This window comes from Venturia canescens, chromosome 1 (genome assembly GCF_019457755.1).
Source record: "Venturia canescens isolate UGA chromosome 1, ASM1945775v1, whole genome shotgun sequence".
NCBI classification, from domain to species: Eukaryota; Metazoa; Arthropoda; class Insecta; order Hymenoptera; family Ichneumonidae; genus Venturia; species Venturia canescens.
The window spans coordinates 17,519,767-17,539,859 of NC_057421.1; the positions used below are offsets into that span (position 1 = coordinate 17,519,767).

Here is a 20,093-nt window from a genome sequence, read left to right on the forward strand (position 1 = left end):
TTGACCAGGACAAGAATTCATGAAAAGCCGAATGAGAGATGAAATTTGAAAATGCGAGATTGCAGATTAATACAAACTTCGGGAGATTCGAATCGGAGGGAAGATTCGCCATATTAAACCACCCTTGTGGCCAGTGGTAACCAACACACCGACACTCGCTCGTCCTCGTCACGCCGCTTTCACCCCGAAATCGATACGACCCACCGTATTCTCCTCTCTCTCTCTCTCTCTCTCTCTCTCTCTCTCCCTTTCTCTCTCTTCTTCCTTCTTTTGCGCACGGTACGCGCGCTTGCTCTTGCTCACTCCCACCAGTTTTTCATCGCGCTCGCTCTCTTCCGTTCTCTATTTCGTGCTAGCTCTCTTGAACCCTCTCTTCCTCTTCGCCTTATCTCGCGTCTTGGCTCGTACGTTTATATTCTCACTCTTTTCCACACCATCTCCTCAGGGCTCTTACGATATTTCTAATTTTTTTTCTTTTTCACTCCTCTCCTCCCCCCCCCCCCTCGCCCACCCCTCCCTCCCCTCGCCCCTCCGTCAATGAAATACGCGCTTCTCTTAAGTTTTTCATCGTTCGCTTCTTTTCCGCACGTTTTTACTTATAGGAACATTGCCTCCGTGATTATCATCACCGCGGGAAAAAAGCTTTGGTCTCCTCGCACCAGCACCGATACACTGCGAGTTAAGGTTGTATATGCATACGTTAATTTATCCTAATATACGAGTACAGCTCTTCGATTGAACGGATATACGCACAAACACGAAACGCACCTTGTTTTCTCCAGAGTGAAGACAATGAGTTGCTTATATACAACGGCGAGGCTGATGGATAAATGAATATAAATATATAATATACTTTCAAAAAATATAACAAGCCAACAGCACACACGCGAATCCTCGACACCGCGTTCCTTGGCTCGTGGAGTCACGGCTCTCGTTAATATTTGTAAGAAAGGTTTATTTGTTCGTCAATATGTTTTCTTTTCTATGAACTCTCCTCGTAGATTCCTGTCGAAAGAAGTATTTGGCGAAGAAGAATCGGCAGGGAGGGAAAAACGCTGCCCGATATACACGATGACCGACAATTATTCTTTTCCTTGGAGTTTAACTATGTGTTTGTTCCCGTCTTGTATATTTGTCACTTCGTTTATTTATTTGTTTAATAAAATAACTACTTATATCCAACGTTTTAATGATTTCCCGTCACTTTTAGATATTTCGTTAACTCATTCGTTCTTCGCCCTTTGCTTTACTTTCTCGGATGTACTGTTTTATCCTCGCTCATTTGTTATCCTCGTTTTTTTCTCCCTCAGTTCCTTTACTATTCCGTCACTCACTAACGCCCACGAACGCGCGCCGGGGACTAGACGCCGAATTTTTGAGGTAGCGCACGATGCCGCGCTGCACATCCCTCAACCCCGAAGAACGAGGGCGGACATGTTTGCTCGCTCCCGAACGCGCAGAATCGTCCTCGTCCCTCTCCCTCTCGCCCCTCCCGTCGTCGCTCTCTCGTCTCACCCACTCGCTTCCAAGCCCGCAAACATCGCTGTCCTTCTGCATACCGAGTGGTAGTAGCACCATTACCACTCCACGACGAGCCTCATCCGCACAGTGTCCTTTCCTACATCCCACCCAATCTCCCCTCTTTCTCTCTCCCTTTTAGCCACCCTCGCCTTCCATTCCTGTGTTTGCACTCCCCGCGTACACACACACACACACACACACACACACACACACACACACACACACACACACACACACACACACACACACACACACACACACACACACACACGCACGCACATTCCGCAAGGATGCCTTTGCTATTCGCGAGCGAGTCTCGAGAATCCGGCAGCCCAATGCCACTGTTCAAACGGCTGAGAACCACTGTCAATGTATAACGGCGGTGTGTACGTGCGCGCGTATTCCTGTCCACAAGACACCAAACTATGTATACACCCCATCGCTCCAAATATATATGTATGCTGCTGTAATATTTATATTATAGTGGAATACGGGCACAACGAAAATTGAGGGTAAACACGGTGGGCTTACCACCGCGATTGCTCGTCGATCTCCACGCGCAATTTTCGATCACGCGCTCTCATCGGTTCGCTACTTTTTTAACGGTGTAATAATATTGCGCTCGGGTACATCGCTCGGCAAGTGCGTCTCGTCAAACTTTCCGCATATATTGACACACTGTTTTTTCTTTACAGCGCATTTTGCGCAACGCCAATTTCGCCGACGGGCTTATTTACCGGAGGGTTATTGAACAGCCGATCTTTTTGGCACCGAGTACCTCGCTCCATGACAGAGGCGACAGGACACTGCAGTCTCTTTGAACGAGTCGATTTTAGTATACGGAGTTTCGGACGTTCCCAATGACACTGACGAGGTCCAATCCCTCCATAAGGCGCACGCCAAAAACCCCTTCGCATGTATATATTTGCTCAATATAATAATGGCCGCAACTCGATCAGACTCGACGAAACCACTCTCGGCTCAGTCAAAGGGTATTTGAGTCGACGACGTCGCGTGTCTAAAGGCCAGAGAGAATAGGAGAGACGAACGCAGCAGAGGGAAAGTCGAATGGGATGGAAGACTCGCATATGCTTATGTATATGCAGATGCTTAAAAAGCTCAGCAGCTTTTAACGAAAATGACTCCCATAGCGGAACGAAAATGTGGGCGGTAGTGGATGGTGATGGTAATTTTGCCGGAGTACGCCGCCGACACCTGAGACAGCTACCGCACCGAGAGTCATCTCGTTCGAGAGGAAATTCTTCACACCCTTCGTTCTTAAAGATTTTTATTGCCTACAATCGTCACGACGGGTGTGGCGAATACTTGAACGATATGTTTTTCTACACGATATTTTAAGGGGGATGATCCACGCTCTCAGCCGCTTTTCATCGATCAGCTCATTTCAATCAAGCCCACCACGAATTTTTCGAGTTTCAATGCTTCCAAACAGTTTGACCGATCAGGAAAATGCTTTGTCAGGGGATGTGGGATCGTGCCAAAAATCTTACGTTCTTTTGTAATCAGTCAAACTGCGAGACGAGATTTTTCTGGTTCGAAAATACGACGAACTTTCTACTTGTGCGACATTTCTCCAAGCTCTATCTCTGATATTTCCTGTAAACATTCAACGGCCACCCCTCTTTTTATCATTATCACAGATCTCTTCTAATTTTCCTCGTCCATCAAGCATTTTGCATCCGACATTCAAAGATATTCAAACTGTGAATTATTCAATAGGCATGTGGCGATCTCGGAATCTCCGTTAGCTTCATTATACAGTTTTCAAAGTTCTAATTATTCGATGAATTCTCCGTAACGCGGCTGGAAGTTTTCCCAATCTATTTGCATGCATCTTAATCGTAATTTCAATTTTTCAAAATTGTATTTTCAATTTCTTCGGGTCCCTGACAGGAGCACCTTAATTCGTGGATATCCGTTGCGAAATCAACTTCCAAGAAGGTTCTGATTTTTTTACCACTTTATTATCATTCATCGAATCGGAAACTTGCAAATTTAATTGCCATTGCCAGCAAACTTTTAGGTAACAGTAAATACATACTGAGCTTTGAATTTTTTTCAATGCACGAATCCCTTCTTTTGGATGAAACTAAACAAAATTTCGACATCTCTGACATTTCGTGACACATTTCTGCTTGCATGATCCTCGGCTCATAGTTAATGACGAAGCAAAAGTCAATCTCGATCAGGTTAACTCCGACATCAACGATTCCAAAATGATGGCACGTGCTGCAGTGCAAAATATTGTAAATTCCTAGAGTTGAGCATTCGATGCACCGGTTACAGCAATAATTAATACATTCGTTAATCCAAATGACGCGATAAATAGTTTTCTATTGAGAATGAAGTATAGTTTCCAACAGATTGATTATCGACGAATGCGCGGCTACGCTTATCGACGACTCTTAAATGTTCGCTGGCCAAATGTTTCTCTGCATCGGCCAATTATCGAGCTACTCCAATCGGATAAGCAGACGCCAAGCAGTCTATTTTATCGCTGTGCTTTCAATTGAATTTTGAGCATTTAGTGACCGCATTACTGAGGTCACATCTCCCAAAATATCGATTCAACGGCGATCCTTGTTTCTGTCAAAGCTCTCCATTCGCCGCATCCCAAAATGCTTGGCAAACCTCTCGTGGATTACGCTTAATGTCTCAAAGAGATTCTGTTAAACATCCCTCGAGAATATAGTCAAAGGATTTGCTCCAGAGATTCAACACGCGAACGTGTATTCGGCTATTTGGGGAGGGAGAAAAACCGATCGTTCTCACCCACTTTCATTCGTTCTCGAGATAAAATGTTACAATTATCAGAAATCAGGATAATGAAGTAAAACCTTAAAATTATGAGTCGCGCGCGCTTGCGATTCTGCAACGAAAGCAAATCGATTAAAATCCTGTGAACGCCGAATGGAAGTGCACACCGCAGCTCGATAGAAAATTCAAGAGTCCCGTTCGTTTATTAAGTACAGCCGCAAATGAATTTTTAACGAACTTCATAATTCACAGTGTAAGTAGCATCAAAAAGTACTCGTCTATGCATCGGATATATTGCTCTACACTCTGTATGAATACGGTCAGTGAAAACGGTTGTGCGGAGGTTTCTTTAGGACGCGGCGCAAAGTCGAGGATTCTCGGTGGACTTGGCTCAGAAGTCGAAAAAAATTCCCAGATGATAAGGAAACTGAAATTCGCAAGAGGATTTCTCAAAGGGAATGCGAATAACTTTAAGTGGCGGAATAATAAAGTGTCTGTGCATCGAATTGATCTCTTTGAGTTGAATTTTATAATCCAATGAGAGAAAATCACCCGCGCAGTTGGATAACTTCGGTATAGCGTCGTTCGGAGATTCGTCGATCGATTCCTGCCGTTCTGCCGTCACATCGGACCGTGTTTTTTTTCGTCGCAGTGAGGAAATATTCCGATCGAGAATTCACGCGTGGAAAACAAGAAATTCAATTGGAATGAGGCAAGTTGCTGCTCGAACGACGTTCGAGAGGAAGCAACTACATGGCTCGAATAACTCGGCTCGGATCTGGCTCCCAAATCTGTGACAAACACGATTTCTAATCCCTTGGACACCATAGTCTTTCGACGAATATATAAAAAGGAGATTAGTCGATTTCCGATTGGGGCCACTCGTTCCTTTTCATCTCTACCTCGATTTCGTTGCCATCATATTTGTCTTTCCAATCGATTTTATACACTAAAAACGTCGTACACTGACCCTGCGCACTATAGAAAAATAATTGAATCGTTCAACATATCAATTCGTATAATGCGGGTCAACACAAAATTTGACATTGACATTTAAGTATGAAATTTTGGTAGATTGGATCATGTTTGAAGGAAAACAAATGATAGGCCATGAAAAAGTTTGCTTTTGTATCCAGGAGAAAGTTCGAACGATATTTTTGAAAATCAGTGATTTCAATTTTTATTTTATGATAAAACCTGAAGTTTGCAACGTTGAAGTCCAACGAAATGATCTGAAAAAACTCTCCAACAATTTCAGTAATTCTTCAATTCTGCTACCTGACCAATTTGCAATTCGTAGTTTTTCAGTCTACATCGATGATTCGTGAAATAAAAAATTGGTGAATTACAAATGTCATTTTCGTTAATTTCGTTCGACTCCAACGTTGCAAACTTCGGCATCGTATAAAACCATACAAATATAAATGGATTCGATTCATTTTAACTATCAAATTATACGTGGCCCTTTTGTTCCATGTAAATCTATGTTCTCAGCTTATACAAAACGCCTGATTGCTATTTACCACTATGAAAATGAGTACATTTACTATAACTATCACAAAAGCAAACTTTGTATGAAACAAGAGTATATTTTCTTCGTTTTTGTGCAAAATTAACCAGAAAATCATGAAATTAACTTTCGGACAAACAACATTTTTTTTGTAGCGTTCTTTAATCAAAGTTGTACTTCAGATATTTATCAAAGTTTCCAACAAACTACAAGGCTGAATCCAATAAATTCAGCACAGAAGAAAATAGAATCGAGGAGGCTTATCATATAGTAGAAAAAGTTATTCGTCTGAAGATGTTTGCCCTGACAGCTTACGAGGTTGCAGACAATCTTCAGTGTCGTGCGTATACATACCGCACACGGTACGTTCACAGTGTAATTTCGCTTGAGAATGTTCGGTTCGAGATGTAGCTTTGCATACCATTAGATCGTACAAGTTTCCAAGCAGCCATAGATACACGAGGAAGAATCCTGGCGACGTTCGCAATATAGAAATCATTACGAGCACTTGGGCTTTTATATAACTCGAGAGAAAAAAACGAATAGAAGATTAGATCAAATTGCCGAAACCGTTGATTATCAATTAATGGTATTCGAGAATAATGGGAAAGAGCAAGTGAAAAAACTGCTGAAACTTCCCATGCCACATGTAATCTACCAAAAAGGCCTGGCCTCGGATCTGAGATATTTCTTCGATAAGAACCTTCCGTGCGTGCCGCAGAGGCCAGCGGATGGATCGATCATTCACGCACACGAAAAATGATTTGTAATACGAATAAATATGAGCGTATTGTCAGAAATTTTATCGCGAAAATATCACGCGAAGCATGGAATAACGGTAGACAGCTGGAGGAAAAAAAACGCGGTGGCTGTTATTCGATTGATAATAATTAGGCCGTAATAATTGAGGGAGGTGAATACATCGGAGCACGAAACTGCGAGGAGAGTTTCTCTTAGCTTTATACGCCAGAGTTCTGAAAGAACTAGCAACTAGCAACGTAAAACGTACGATGATTGGATGGCGTTTGAATGAATCCGGAACGGCATTCACACCATTTTCCTTTCTTTTTTCGTTTCTTTTTTATTCCTTTCTCTCAACGTGTCAGAGGCCACCGGGTCGCTCTAGTTTGTGCAGCAGCGCAGTCGCCACAATATTTCCCAAGGCACGCCCGCCAACCTCCAGCGCAAACACGCGAGCTCCGGAATATTCCTGTACGCATATGCATGTGTACCGGGCGATTTACAAAAAATGAGTTCGTCCGATTCACTGAAACTCTTCGCCATAAATCTGATCGGAAACATCGACGTAGCTCCTTTTCATTATTCGATTTATTCACCCAGTGTCGAGACGAACTGAGGAAATGGAGAACGTCAACGGATAGGCGCACGAGGTTATTCCACGCCGGAAATAAAAAATCTTTTTACGATTATAATCGTCTCAAGTATTATTGAAAATTTCTCGTCCACGCAAATTGCTGCTAAAATTTTTCAAGTGCAAGATAACATGGAAGAATTCTAGCAGCGATAACCAGCGAATGAACTACTGCGAGAGGAATCCCACAGTAAAATTCATCCCGACCAGTAAAATAAGCGTTCGAAATTCGACCGTGAATTTTCAAACGTCCCATTTCCTGTGGAACGATTCTAAGCCAATGGGGGGAGGGGCTCGTCCGATTTTTCCTCACACGAATCTCGACGTGAAGTAAGATTCACGAGATCGAGTACAGTTTTTATAATGATGTTTTTGTCCGTTATAAAAGAAAATTGCAAATTAAACGAGCGTCCTAGCACTCTTATTATGGTTGCTTGGTTATCAGGATTCATAATGTGCCCGATATGTTGGGAGGCACGCTGTATACTCACCCGCGGCATTTACCCTATATCTTTACTACATCACACTGTACTTCCACTATGTCAAGCCGTGGAACGTTATCCCGGGCTGTGAGAGCGAGCACGAGCTTTTCATTAAAAATCTCGCAGCCCGGAGTTTCGAATCCTTATTTTCGTGTGCTAAAAATATTTATAGATTCGAGTCGACCCGATTCTCGGTTAGTTTTTATCTCCGAGAAGGCGGTACGAGAATCCATTGAATTAAATTTTCAATGATTCACGAGTATTTTCAGATTGGGAAAGTGGGAAAAAAGCTCCGAGATTCGTATATGTGCTTTCGTTTAAGTTATTTATTCTTATTCGTGCAAAAATGTGCATCGTACGAGTGTGCGTGCGTGCGTGTTCGCATCGAGTTTTCCGGAGAAAATTTGATGCGATCAATAGACATATCGGGGTCCATGAAATTTCGTCCTTTCGAGCCAGTCCCTGGATATTCTCGTTGTGCAGAATTGATCGAAGATGCGATTATTAAAATCTCACGTTGCGCCGAGTAGTAGTGGCTTTTCGACACATTACCGGCACCAATGCCGGCACGTACTACGAAATACTACTACGCTGAGGACAGGGTAACATCGGGGCTCGAAGGGAAGCGCGAGGGCTCATACGCGCCACCGGCACTTAAGGTGCCCCCTCTCCTTAGCGCGGATTACCAAACGGGGTTCTCACGGGCTCCGTGCAGGTCACGCAGGGGCGCAAGTCCGTTCTTCTATTTCGCTTTCTCTCTCTCTCTCTCTCTCTCTCTCTGCCGTTTTTCCCCTGCGTCTCGATTTTCTTTCCCACTTGTGCACCCCCCTCGGGTACCAACCTCCGTCGTTTATCCTTTCGTTCATTCATTCACTCATCTATAGCATTTGCTGCCTTTCTCTCACGTTCGTTTCTACGTCTGTGTACAATTCGCTACAACTTTCTCGCTCCCTCACCCTTCTCCGTCTTTCTCGGCTCTCGTTATAGTTAACTTTTATCCGTGCGAGCCGAAGCATCGCATCGGATCGCCCCACACCATGCTTCTGTGGATTTAGAGCCCCCTTCTGCACACCCCTTTTTGCGTTGGTTAATCGAGAACATTCGCAACAGCGAGATGACCCTCGTCAAGTGCAGCGGGTCACCGTTCCGTTCGTACACATATGTGCCTACTTAGTAAAGTTTCGTGACCAGCAAACCTCAATCAGTTCCACCGTTTCGAATTACAACCAGTTTTATTTAAAAGACACTCCTAATTATTCAAACTTCCCCGGAGGCTTCGACGCTTCCGAGGTTTTACTTATGCACGATTTTTCGATTTTATGAAAACTCCGATTTTTATGCCCAAGATAATGCTTTTTCGCGTGCTGCTTTGCTTTTTCTCACTTTTCCACGACGAAGAGTTAAAATTTTTTTCCCATCAGTTTCACCGATTTGTGCACCATGCCGGGGAACACTCGCGTGCCATCCTCATTCCTGACGTCGGCAAAATCCCGCTCAACGAGTACCTCGAAGCCAGCTCGAGCTGCATTCTTCGCAGCGAATGTTGATGTGAAGACCGTTGAAGTAGCTTGCAAATTGTACGCCACTGCCATCTCGTCGCTAATAAACATTCAAAGATGCAATTATTTCGCGATTAGTTCGTTAATCAATAAGATCGACACTGCGCACAGCCTCGATCAGAATCATCGACGCGAAGTGTCATCAACGCCAAACCCACCGCGCTCGAAGAAGCTCGTATCCGAGACCTTGACCACGAAATTCTGGATCAACGCACAAACCAAACGCCGATAATATTTTATCGACGTTGAAAAATCTTCGGACATCCTTTTCCTTCTCTAAACTACCCATCAGTCGTAACATCTTCGTTGCTGTTTCAGACCGAAACTGCAAAATAAATAAAACAAATTTTTCTTCCAAAAGTATTTAAGGGGACCCGGTGGTTTAGAAATTTCAGAAAATCGTTTTTTTTTCGATATTTCGAAAGTATAGTATCTTAAGAATATATTGTGAAATTTTCATGCGGAAATTTACTATATTATAGCTTCTACAGCCCACTAACCAGGTAAAGAGCGGTCCGCGCGCTCCTTGTCTCAAAATTTTAAACTCATTTATCTCGAAACGACTTTTTTCGGCACGGCGGGGGTGAAAACAAAAAAACTATTCAACCGAATCACTTGAAATTTGGAAATGTTGTTCACAACATGTATGGCTATCGTTGGAACTAGAATCATAATTTTATTTAAATAATTTCCTATTGTTTATACTCAAAAACTAGTGAAAAAGACCCGATTTTACGAACTTTTTTTTCAAAAGCGCGCCATTTTGCCAATTTTTAATTTTTTCGATTTGTTCTAGTTCCGACCATAACTGCACTCTTTCCGATTAAGAATCTTCTTGAATTTTGTGTTTGAGATGAGTAGAAGTGTCGAAATCACCTACGCCGTCCGAGTCCGATTTTTCGAGAGGGTCATCTTCACCGGCATTTTTATAATAATAAATATTGCTTTTAAAATAAAAAAAAAAATTTTTTTGTATGCTCAATAAACTTAGTAATAAGCCCGAAAAGTTGAAACATCGTTTTTAAATTTTTAATGGCAAAAAAAATCGTGAAAATAGACCACCGGATTTCCTTAAAAGATCGATTAAAATCATTATTTTTATTCCAATATCAATTATTACCAATCGAACAACACTACGCAGCGAATTCTATTTTTTTTTTCATCGAATGTCTGTCAATACTGAGCTCAATGACAGTGAGGATGAGTGAGAGTATCTCTCAATGGTATCTTATCTTCGAGGAAGTCGTTAATTTTTTTTTTCTATAAATCGAGTCATTTCTTGTTCTATATAACAAAAATGAAAATTATCCGTAACCAGAGCGATTGGAACTCGTTTTTCGGGCTTTTTATCCCGAATATTTGAATTATTTTTTACTACTGACATTTTTCAAATGTCAGTGCACGTTAAATTCGAGTAAATCGATTGTTCGCTGGCCTCTCCAAGATTTGAGTTTAAGGTATAACTGGATGGATAGCTCGACCAAAAATTATATCTGATTGGAATTTCTGTACTTCGTGATGCAATAAAAATCTGAAAAAATTCAACAACATTTGGAAAGCTATGAACAACAATTATCAATAATAATATTGCCCAAAAGTTAATAACAAGTTGTTTAAACAATTAATTATTCAATAATTTTGCGGTGACCTATTGTTTTTTTTTTACGAATCAAATGTGTGTATTTTTCCGAATGCTCACGAATTTTTTCAGAATTTTCGTGGATTTTTGAAATTTCTTGAAAAAATTTTTAAAAATTTGAATTTTGGATATGTTTTAGAAGTCATATTTATCATCAGTTTTGAAAAGTCTCAAGGTTACTGGATCAAAAATGTACAAATAGAGCCACTTAAAAAATTTAAAAAAGGGAATTTCAAAAATCCACGAAAATTCTGAAAAAAATCATGAGCGTTCAGAAAAATGCGCACATTCGATTCGTAAAAAAAAAACAAGGATTTACTGTAAAATTGTTAAAAAATTACTTATTTAAACAATTTATTAAAAACTTTTGGGCAATATTATTATTGATAATTGTAGTTGATAACTTTCCAAATGTTGCTGAATTTTTTCAGATTTTTATTGCATCACGAAGTACGGAATTTCCAATAAGGTACAATTTATCGGCTGGGCTATCCATCCAGTAATACCTTAAATAATTTCAATTTTCTCGCAGGACGATCGAACATGGAGAAATATATTTTTTTCTCTTACTGTCACGAATAGACTTTTGAAAATCACTATCGTTGATTACCTCGACCGCCGTTTTCAAAGTTTTTTCTAGAGTATCACAAACCACAACCGTCATGTTGACACCGGCCAGGATGGGTTTAGGCTCATCCCCGTCGATGAGAAAAGCTCCCACGACGATGCCTTTTTGAAGGGGAAAACTCCATAATTTACAGAAATCTTCAATCGTGACTGGATCTTCGATGGCATCTAAAATTCGATTGGAAAGTACATTTTCACCACGAATCCAATGCTTCGTGACAAAATGTGGAGAGACACGAATTCTCGATCGAAACTCACTCAAGCTGTCACATATGGGTTCATCCTTGATGAACACCTTGCACATCAAATCCAGAACGTCGTCAAACCGATCCTCGGGAACCTCCTGAATGGAAAACCGCAGAGTTTTTCCATCGCTTGTTTTCTTGCGACCTTCAACAACCCCCCACACTTTTAATGGACCGGCTTTTCGCTTCCAGCCCAACAAGTCGTCACTGTATTTTATCAATTTTGACATTTTATTGTGAAGGAAAAAAAATGTTTTCGCGCCCAGATCTGCTGTGACTGCTGTTCTCCTTTCAATATCGCGCTCACTACTTACGCTCACGAGTACCGATGATATCGTTACGTCACATTCAAAGGACCAATAAGATTGTATTCACTATATACAGAACTCTAAAAATCTAATCGTTTCGCAATTCCCGTCCTCCGTCAGTTTCCTCAAAATACAGCATTTTTTTCTCATCGAATTTGTTTTTATGATCCACATTCACCGAGGCCACTCGTGTTAAAAAAATCGCGAGGGATTGCAAATTATCTACGGAGGTCAGAAAAAAGGTGAACTTGTGAGAACTCAAAATGATCATTTACGCTTGTTATCGGCCAATTCAAAGATTGCGCGATCGAGGAAGCTTTTTGAGACGAACATCAATTGCCGAGGTATAAAATACATTGTGGAGATTTCAGTCAACCGAGTTCAAAGAGTGCGGGTCCCGCTCGATCCGCAAAATTCTCACCGGCACTGAAGAAGACGAGTAGATAATTTTAAAACGTACATTATAGTCGAATGCAGGCCAGTGCGAGCTCCACGTCTGTTTGCCGCTGTAGATTCGTGGCCTCATTATTACATATATACGCGTCCATCTGTTCTGCTTCGCGCAAATTCAGTCGAATCATATAACTGCATAAGTGACTTACTGAATTTCCAATAAATTTATGGTACTTCGAACCAACGGAAAAATAACTTTATAATAACAATTTTAGCAAGTTTTTTTTCATATCCATATGCAATCATAAAATTTTCTTAACAATTTTCTTAAAAGTAACTTACAATTAGAATTCCCGACAACCGAATGCATCTATTTTTTTAGCAATTCGATTGAATCCTTATTCGTAACCATAAATACGCACCACTCAAGACAAAATGTCATGTAAAATTAATTTTAAATAAAGACACAACGTAGATAAATGAAGGACTTCGACGTTAGATTGCTTCAATACTGCATGATAAGATAAAGCAGTCATAGAGTGAAAGACGCGCGGTAAATATTTGATGCATTTGCTATGATACACTCTACATTTAGTTTATCTCTAGTTATGAACTGTTTCTATATTTTATAACTCTTTGAAAATGCATATTTGAACGTTGAACGGGTCGTTCGAGAAACTGTCACTGGAGCAGAAATAGATTTTTTTTTCGTTTTTTCAAAGTATTCGGAAATGAAAATTCTGAGAGATAGTTCAGTGATGACCAACAGTAGCGCTCGAGTCTCGAGTTCTCACATGTCTTGCACCGTTCCGTCCTGGTTCCGTCTTCACTGTACTGCAAACTACAATACTTATATTCAGTTTTCAGTGCTTAGGATTTTGGTATAACCGCATATAACAGATGGATAGCCCCATAGAGACCAATAGATCTGTACTATCCGTACATTTCGTTTTAACTCTGGTTTTAGGCACAGCTTGACGTCGACGTGACAAATGAGTCTCTCGTGACGATTAATTGCGATTAATGTAACCTGTAGTAAACCCTTGAGTTGATAGAATCTCTGAATTTGTCAGTAAAAAAATGGTCTTAATTCCGTTAAAAAATTAAGTCGAAAGCAAGCGATTAATTTGAACCAATAGCGAGGTCGATAAAAACAAAAGCTTGGACCTTGACAATTTCTGATTGGACGAAAAAGCTGTCAACAGGGATACTATTTATAATCCACGTGTCTCCCATTTCTGGTACTAAATGCGTCCCGGTCTGTAGACAAACTCGGCGGTATAAGTACATATTCGACGATAAATACTCGAGAATTTTCCGTCTGGATCTTTCATTTACGAAGTAATTACCGAATGAGAATGTCCTAAGATTATTCAGTCATGTCAAAATTATTGAAAATCGACGGGAGTCTGGGAGAAGGCGTGAGTTATTGGAATTTTTTTCTTATTCATTTAATGATTTTAATTTTGCGCATAATAGTTGAAAAATATTGTAGAGATCTGATTTTCATTCCCAATTGTCGATAGACAGGGTGGCCAAGTTTTGCGAATAGCTATAAGCCTCAGTGCTCTTTACGGTATACCTGTAGAGATCGAAAACATTCGAGCTGGACGGCCAAAGCCTGGTCTTGCTGCACAGCATCTTAAAGGTAATTCTCACATTGACCGCTAAAATAACAACTCTAAAGAAGCCCACAATTCAAATCATTCAGTTTTCATCATTATCTTAGATTGTATCGAGCCATTTCTTCAAAACTCAGGGTTCACCATTAAAATCTGGGACATTGTGTTTTTAGGTGTTGAATTGGTACAAGATTTGTGCAATGCCAATGTCAAGGGAGGCTATGTGGGCTCAACCCGTTTAGAATTCCATCCCGGATGTCTCAAAGGTCAAAAGAGAGAATTCAAGGCTGACACGCAAACCGCAGGTTGCATAGGTCTCTTAGCTCAAGTAGCTCTTCCAGTTGCACTTTTTTTACCTTCCGAAGAACCAATAACCATCATTCTCAGAGGTGGTACTAATGTTCCAATGGGCCCTCACATTGAATATCTAACTGAAGTCTTTCGACCTCACCTTAACAAATTTGGGGGAGATTTTAACTTCACCGTACTAAAAAGGTACCCGTTACAATTGTGGATATCGTCATACTTTTCTGATTCCTCTTCGGCTAGTACAATAAACTTAATGCAGAACATTGTTCAGTATGAAATATTTGGAATACTTGAATTGAAATCCAATCATCGAGGCAAATTGGAAAATTTATTTTTCTTGACACACTGGAGGATTTAGAGATGCATTGTTGAATTAGACACTGTTAACTTTTCGCATCGAAACGTGAAATCTAACTTGATAGAGAAAAACGTAAAAAAATTTTTCATTCGATTATGAAAAACTATTCCACAGAGGATATTATCCGAAGGGAGGTGGTGAAGTGCATTTGAAAATAAAACCAATAAGGAGTTTGAAAGCTATCGAAATGATGGAGCCTGGAGATCCAACTGGAATATCTGGATGGTCATACGTTGCTGGATCTGTTAATATTAATGTTCGTATAAATGATTATCTTCTCTTAAAAACTATGCCCACCGAAGAATTCAAATTGTTATCCAAAAAAGTGTTTTTATCTTTCAAAAACTGGTATGAGCACAGTTCATTCATGTGATAAATTTTCATTGTGAAGGAAGCGCATAGAATGGCTGAAGATGCTAAGAGAATAATATCCGATCGACTTGCTACAACAAGCATTCCAATACCACCAATAAACATCGAGGCTTATCGCGAGGACAGAGGAATGGCAGTGGGCAATGGATCTGGAATAAAGTACGTTAAATTTGATTAGTATTCTACATCACCATTTTTTTTTTATCTCAAAGTATGACACAGAGAAACTTGAGTAGAAGATCCCGTGGATTCTTAAAGTGTTATGTTTAGTTTTCAACCTCACGTTTTGTACACGAATTATTGAAAAAATGTTCGAGGCTATAGGTCTGAACTTTTTTGCCATCAGTCGAATCTCGTGAAAAAATGTTGACTTGAAAAATTTGAGGTGAGGTTCAATGACTGATTCGTAGCCTTGAGGCAAGAAACAATGCTATTGCAATCACTCATATTTTCCTATTTATTCAACACCACAATTGAGGTACAATGCCATGATTTTGACTAAAAATGTTTTTCTTAAAAATAATTTTGTTTTTCATTAAACCCTTTATGTGTGCAAAGTTTTGCGAAACTTAAAAGGTGCAATCGACACGTGTTGATTTATAGTAATCTTTCTTTTTATTTCTTTAAAAATTGCTATTCATTTATATTTCTCGAATATAAACATTCAGAAATAGGCTGAAAACAACGACATTCTTCTAAGGAGATTTGTACATTTTTTTCAATACCAGCATAGTTTGCCAGACAAGTAGTGGTTCAGTTTTTGGCGGTTCTGGTTTGGGATCAAATCGTCGAGACGGTCCTCCACCAGGTATTGAAGCTGCTGATCTGATTATACAACCTTTGATTAGTGGAAGCTGCGTCGATGACCACATACAAGATCAGGTTTTTATATATTTCGTGTTTAGAAAAAATATTCTTTTACCATTCCGCACTTAATATCATAAAAATAGTCATTGAAACCGCAATACCTTTCTGGCAGATAATACTTCTAATGGCACTGGCCAAAGGACGTTCTCAAATATTACTGGGAGAACAGAAATTAACGCAGCATACGAAAACAGCGATACAAATAGCAGAAATCATGCTCGGCGATCGTGGCCTCCATTTCACTTCTCGAGATTCTGCAAGCGATGGTGACACAGGCACTTTCATTCTCGAATGTGATGGCTGTGGTCTTGTCAATGAAGCAGTTTCATTGTAGCCATAGTTTCAACAATTGGGGGTTTCATTTATTTGGCTTTTAATTTTTAGTCATCTCGCATCAACGTGTTCGTACAAGCCAGTCGTAAACGTTGTTGCCGTTTTTGTCTTTCTTCCACACGTTCCAGAGAATTCATTCGCTCTGTTATGCCAATTTTATTCCATCTGATAATTCCAATTTCATCATTGAAATAATGTTTCCAATTTACAAATAAATTCAATTCATTACCATGAATTCAATGGTTTTATAATGATTTATTTTTCGTTTTCTTTTTTTGGTCCTAATATTCATTCCTGCTTCGGTCGAAAAAATGGTGCCACTGCTCGTAGAAATTCTTTCTGAAACTGCTCGCACGAAAATCTGCTCACCGAAGCCCTATAAAATGGTGAAAAAGTTTCGTCAAGCTTTCGTTACAAGAAACTTCGTCAAAAGAAGAGTTTCTATTACAAATCACACGGGCCAAACCGGCGTAGAACTCGGTTCACTTTTACAAACTTCCAAACTACTTTGAATTTACAAATTCAACAAAAAAGCAATAAAAGTCAGACAGGAAAAATTCGATAAATGGAAAATGATACATTATAAAGTGTAAAATTTTAGTAGTGAAAAAAAATATAGTCAAGACCAAATGAATTTGGAAATTTACCTAGCGGCAGTTCTGATCACGTTCCGTTCTTCGGGAGTCATATTTATCACATGTGCTAAAATTCGACCGTACTCTTCAGGATCATCGGCGAGAAATCCCGTTCGACTACTAGATTGAGTTTCAATAATGTCGGCCCTAAAAACAAAACAAAATCCATCGAGTTTTATCAAATTTTTCATTAATTCAATTCCTTTTTGTTGAAGTTTTATTGATTAAAAAGTACCTTGGTCCTCCAGACGCGTGAGCAACCATAACCAACCCAGCGGCCATTGACTCAACAACACTGATACCAAAATGCTCATTCCACATTGCATGCAAGCCTATCGTACCCAATTGAAGCTCATCAACGAGTTCTGGATACGGAATGTTTAATTTGAATTCAACATTATCTTCGAGAGATAAATGCTTAGCAAAATCTTGCATATCCTTTACACGAGCTTCATCTTCGGCATTACGACAAGATCCAATTAAAATAAGACGAACCTGAATACAAATAAATCTCTTATCAATATCTTTGGCTGACACTGTCTTTAGAAATTTCAATTTTTCAGACCTGTAATAATGCAATTGATATGAATTTTTTAATCATTTGAAAAGAATCTTTTCATTGATGTGACTATTTTCGAGAATTTTTTGTTGAAACATTTTACGATAAAAAGTATCTACCTTTTCCCAAACGTCTTCTGGTAATATTGTACGTAGTTCATACATGGCCCTGAGCATCAATGGATGACCTTTTTCAGGTCTGAATTGCGCCACAGATACAATCCTAATGAATTCTCCTTTCTGGTCGTCTTCGAGAAGCGGCAATTGTGTCAAATGTTCGACATCGCAGGGAGGAAAAACTCGATGAGTTTTTAGGGGACATTTCCAAATAGCATTTATATGATCTTCGGTCCATGATGAATTCACCATCACCGTCTCAGCGCACCTTCCGGCCCAACCATACATCTGTAAATCACATAATAGGCTTTTCATTGGTCGAAATGTCTCGAGCTTTTAGCAAATTAGGTTATTTTATATTGAAGGAATGCCATGTTGAATTCTAAACAGGTTTTCAAATTTATCTATTTTCCAAGCTGTGTCAATATTTCAAAAAGTTGAAATTTTCAAAAAATCAATCATATTCGTTGCATCCCAACGATGTAAAACTCAACACCGTTTCTTCTGTTTTTACTCAGAACATGATGATGTAATTACCATGGCGAACAACTTGTAGTACAATATTTTGGCTGCTGAAAAAAATGGATTTCTTGCGATAATTCGATGATTGTTGTGCGACACAATTCTCTTGTAAACATGTCTCAACATATCAGTCGACACTGTAGGATAATGTGTGTATGTGCCGACTCTGCAACCACCAATGAATCTGAAGAGCGGATAAGTGAACGCATAGCCCATGGTGTCCATGTAAATATCTATAAAAAAAAATTAAGGAATTTTTACTCTGTCAGCAATTTTATCCTTCTTCACATGTTTTTTTTTTTCATAAACCATGAAATTCAGTACTGGTTGCAATGAAATATTTCTGTTCCCTTGATTGGCAAAAACGAAAATTGTTTTTTCCATAATCAACCTGACAAAGTGATAGTGAAAAAGTCATATCACAAAGATATATTGATATATGAAAAGCTAAATATAACTCTCAGCGCAACGGCAAAGTTTAGTGTTTCATGAATTACGTTGTCCACATCTTTTGTTGCTCGCTTTTACTTTTGATCCCCTAATCTCAAGGATAGAAGTATCAGATTTTTTTCATTAACTTGAGCATATGTATCTTCATACCGATGAATTTCCTACTGAAAATTAGAAAAAATTTTCAGAGTGATGGGAGTAAAAGTAAAACTTTTATGTTTGCCATAGCAAAAAGGCATTTTAAAATGCTGGGTAAAAAATATCTCAAATTCAAAAAAGTGTACCTTTTCGAAAATAGGCTAGCAAACACACAAATGTGTTCTGAATCATTAAAAATGTAAACTGCTTGGAAATACATTACCTGGTTGCAGAGCATTAAGAGCTTCAATACCAAGCCAAATTGAACCTAGACTTTGACCCAAGAGCGTAAAATGAGGATAAACATTAGCTTCAAGCCATTTCCTCTTATGCAAGTATACAAATTCCACCCCAGGTTGGAGTTTGATGTTGAAAACTCTTTCAACTCGTCTGATTATCTGTTCCGGATCAGCGTCAAGGTCCCCAGTATAAATGGCTATATGAATATTTGAATATCTGTGCCAGAACGAACCAGTAATAAGTATTGTTGTTATTTTTAAAAAATGTATGCGTGAAATAATCAATAGATTTTTTACTCTTTTTGCAAAGCAATAACAGCTTCCCAAAGTACTCTTTCTCCGCCTCCACCAGCATTGCAGTAAGGATGAAAGAAGCCAATCACAGTTTCTTTTCTCGATTTTTGGGCTCTCCTTTGAGCAAATATCCGCCGCCAGTAAATTATGAGTGCAGGTAAAACTATCAATACACAGAAAATTTTACATGCTACTAGGAATGAGACGATTTTGACTGCTCCCACAATCGTTCCACTGCAAAAAAAAACAACGAAATACGGCTGCTTAAATTGGTACAATTTTGTTGTTTACGAAAAACAATACTTTATTTGAACGGATGGAAAATAATAAACAGAGTGCACCATAACCTTACTATACATCAAGTTTTAAAAACCCTATTATTGATTAAAAATCGAATTATTCTTACGCCAAACAACAAAAATTCCACATGTTTACGAGTCAATTTTCACTTCGAAGACTTGATATTTATTGGATGACAAGAAATGCCGACGTGGAGTAATCCGAAAGATATACAAAGTATAGGCACTTTCAAAAACCTTTTATTCCAACCTCCTTGCATTCATCATACGACAGTTATATGTGTTTAGGTTTCATTCGTTGCTGGTTAAGTTGGTTTTCAATCAGCTGTATCTCAAAACCTATTATTGCCGGTACAGCGAGAATATAAAGATGTTCTCTGGACTTAAACTTAATTGGTTAGTTTTGGTTTTTTGACTTTCTGGGAGTGTATATCATTTGTCGATCTTTTGTCGATGATTGTTAACACATTTATTTAAAAAATTTTGGAGTATGTATATTGTATATACTGATCTAAAAAATTTGTTTATGCTTCCGCGGTTTTTTTT

At 39.3% G+C, this 20,093-nt stretch overlaps 4 protein-coding genes across 16 annotated transcripts in view; 1 reads left to right on the forward strand and 3 right to left on the reverse strand.

Moving 5' to 3' along the window:
- The window catches only part of RhoGAP100F (Rho GTPase activating protein at 100F), a 43,638-nt gene extending 42,285 nt beyond the window's left edge, over positions 1–1,353 (reverse strand). For all 10 annotated transcript variants that reach the window (XR_006262675.1, XR_006262721.1, XM_043432935.1 and 7 more), the window contains exon 1: positions 769–1,353. The gene's annotated coding sequence lies outside the window, so the exon portion shown is untranslated. The remainder of the gene's footprint in view (positions 1–768) is intronic.
- Positions 1,354–8,876: 7,523 nt separating this feature from the next.
- On the reverse strand, positions 8,877–12,440 carry LOC122409757 (uncharacterized). 3 transcript variants are annotated; one of them, XM_043417550.1, is made up of 4 exons: positions 11,747–12,440; positions 11,514–11,656; positions 9,381–9,547; positions 8,877–9,262 (listed from the first exon to the last, which is right to left on the reverse strand). In XM_043417550.1, exons 1-4 carry the CDS (start codon positions 11,961–11,963, stop codon positions 9,064–9,066), a joined length of 726 nt encoding a protein of 241 aa, XP_043273485.1. In that variant the 5' UTR covers positions 11,964–12,440; the 3' UTR covers positions 8,877–9,063. The 3 variants fall into 3 exon arrangements, with proteins under 3 accessions (XP_043273485.1, XP_043273494.1, XP_043273475.1); XM_043417559.1 differs by having other exon boundaries at positions 11,520–11,656; positions 11,747–12,439; XM_043417540.1 differs by having other exon boundaries at positions 11,472–11,656; positions 11,747–12,431.
- Positions 12,441–13,199: 759 nt separating this feature from the next.
- On the forward strand, positions 13,200–16,530 carry LOC122409750 (RNA 3'-terminal phosphate cyclase-like). Its single transcript, XM_043417527.1, has 7 exons — positions 13,200–13,855; positions 13,965–14,082; positions 14,230–14,551; positions 14,838–14,979; positions 15,115–15,254; positions 15,824–15,977; positions 16,075–16,530. Exons 1-7 carry the CDS (start codon positions 13,814–13,816, stop codon positions 16,294–16,296), a joined length of 1,140 nt encoding a protein of 379 aa, XP_043273462.1. The 5' UTR covers positions 13,200–13,813; the 3' UTR covers positions 16,297–16,530.
- Alg11 (ALG11 alpha-1,2-mannosyltransferase) lies at positions 16,300–19,854 on the reverse strand. Of its 2 annotated transcripts, XR_006260751.1 has the most exons (9): positions 19,655–19,854; positions 19,252–19,482; positions 18,939–19,171; positions 18,143–18,360; positions 17,609–17,893; positions 17,166–17,425; positions 16,943–17,077; positions 16,525–16,671; positions 16,300–16,437 (listed from the first exon to the last, which is right to left on the reverse strand). XR_006260751.1 is itself a non-coding variant. In XM_043417511.1 (8 exons), exons 1-8 carry the CDS (start codon positions 19,675–19,677, stop codon positions 16,584–16,586), a joined length of 1,473 nt encoding a protein of 490 aa, XP_043273446.1. In that variant the 5' UTR covers positions 19,678–19,853; the 3' UTR covers positions 16,432–16,583. The 2 variants fall into 2 exon arrangements, 1 of the variants encoding a protein (XP_043273446.1); XM_043417511.1 differs by having other exon boundaries at positions 16,432–16,671; positions 19,655–19,853.
- Positions 19,855–20,093: the final 239 nt, after the last annotated feature.

What these genes read in the sequence shown, in the direction of transcription:
- Alg11 (XM_043417511.1), bottom strand. Translation starts at nt 19,677, where the DNA reads ATGTGGAATTTTTGTTGTTTGGC. An exon ending in GTTATTGCTTTGCAAAAAGA is followed by an intron (nt 19,172 to 19,251) that starts GTAAAAAATCTA and finishes GTTCTGGCACAG; the next exon opens with ATATTCAAATATTCATATAG. An exon ending in CAGAAGACGTTTGGGAAAAG is followed by an intron (nt 17,426 to 17,608) that starts GTAGATACTTTT and finishes ATTTGTATTCAG; the next exon opens with GTTCGTCTTATTTTAATTGG.
- LOC122409750 (XM_043417527.1), top strand. Translation starts at nt 13,814, where the DNA reads ATGTCAAAATTATTGAAAATCGACGGGAGTCTGGGAGAAGGC. An exon ending in AACTTCACCGTACTAAAAAG is followed by an intron (nt 14,552 to 14,837) that starts GTACCCGTTACA and finishes ACTATTCCACAG; the next exon opens with AGGATATTATCCGAAGGGAG. An exon ending in ATGACCACATACAAGATCAG is followed by an intron (nt 15,978 to 16,074) that starts GTTTTTATATAT and finishes CCTTTCTGGCAG; the next exon opens with ATAATACTTCTAATGGCACT.
- LOC122409757 (XM_043417540.1), bottom strand. Translation starts at nt 11,963, where the DNA reads ATGTCAAAATTGATAAAATACAGTGACGACTTGTTGGGCTGGAAGCGA. An exon ending in ACCCATATGTGACAGCTTGA is followed by an intron (nt 11,657 to 11,746) that starts GTGAGTTTCGAT and finishes ATCGAATTTTAG; the next exon opens with ATGCCATCGAAGATCCAGTC. An exon ending in CTTTGAAAACGGCGGTCGAG is followed by an intron (nt 9,548 to 11,471) that starts GTAATCAACGAT and finishes TTTATTTTGCAG; the next exon opens with TTTCGGTCTGAAACAGCAAC.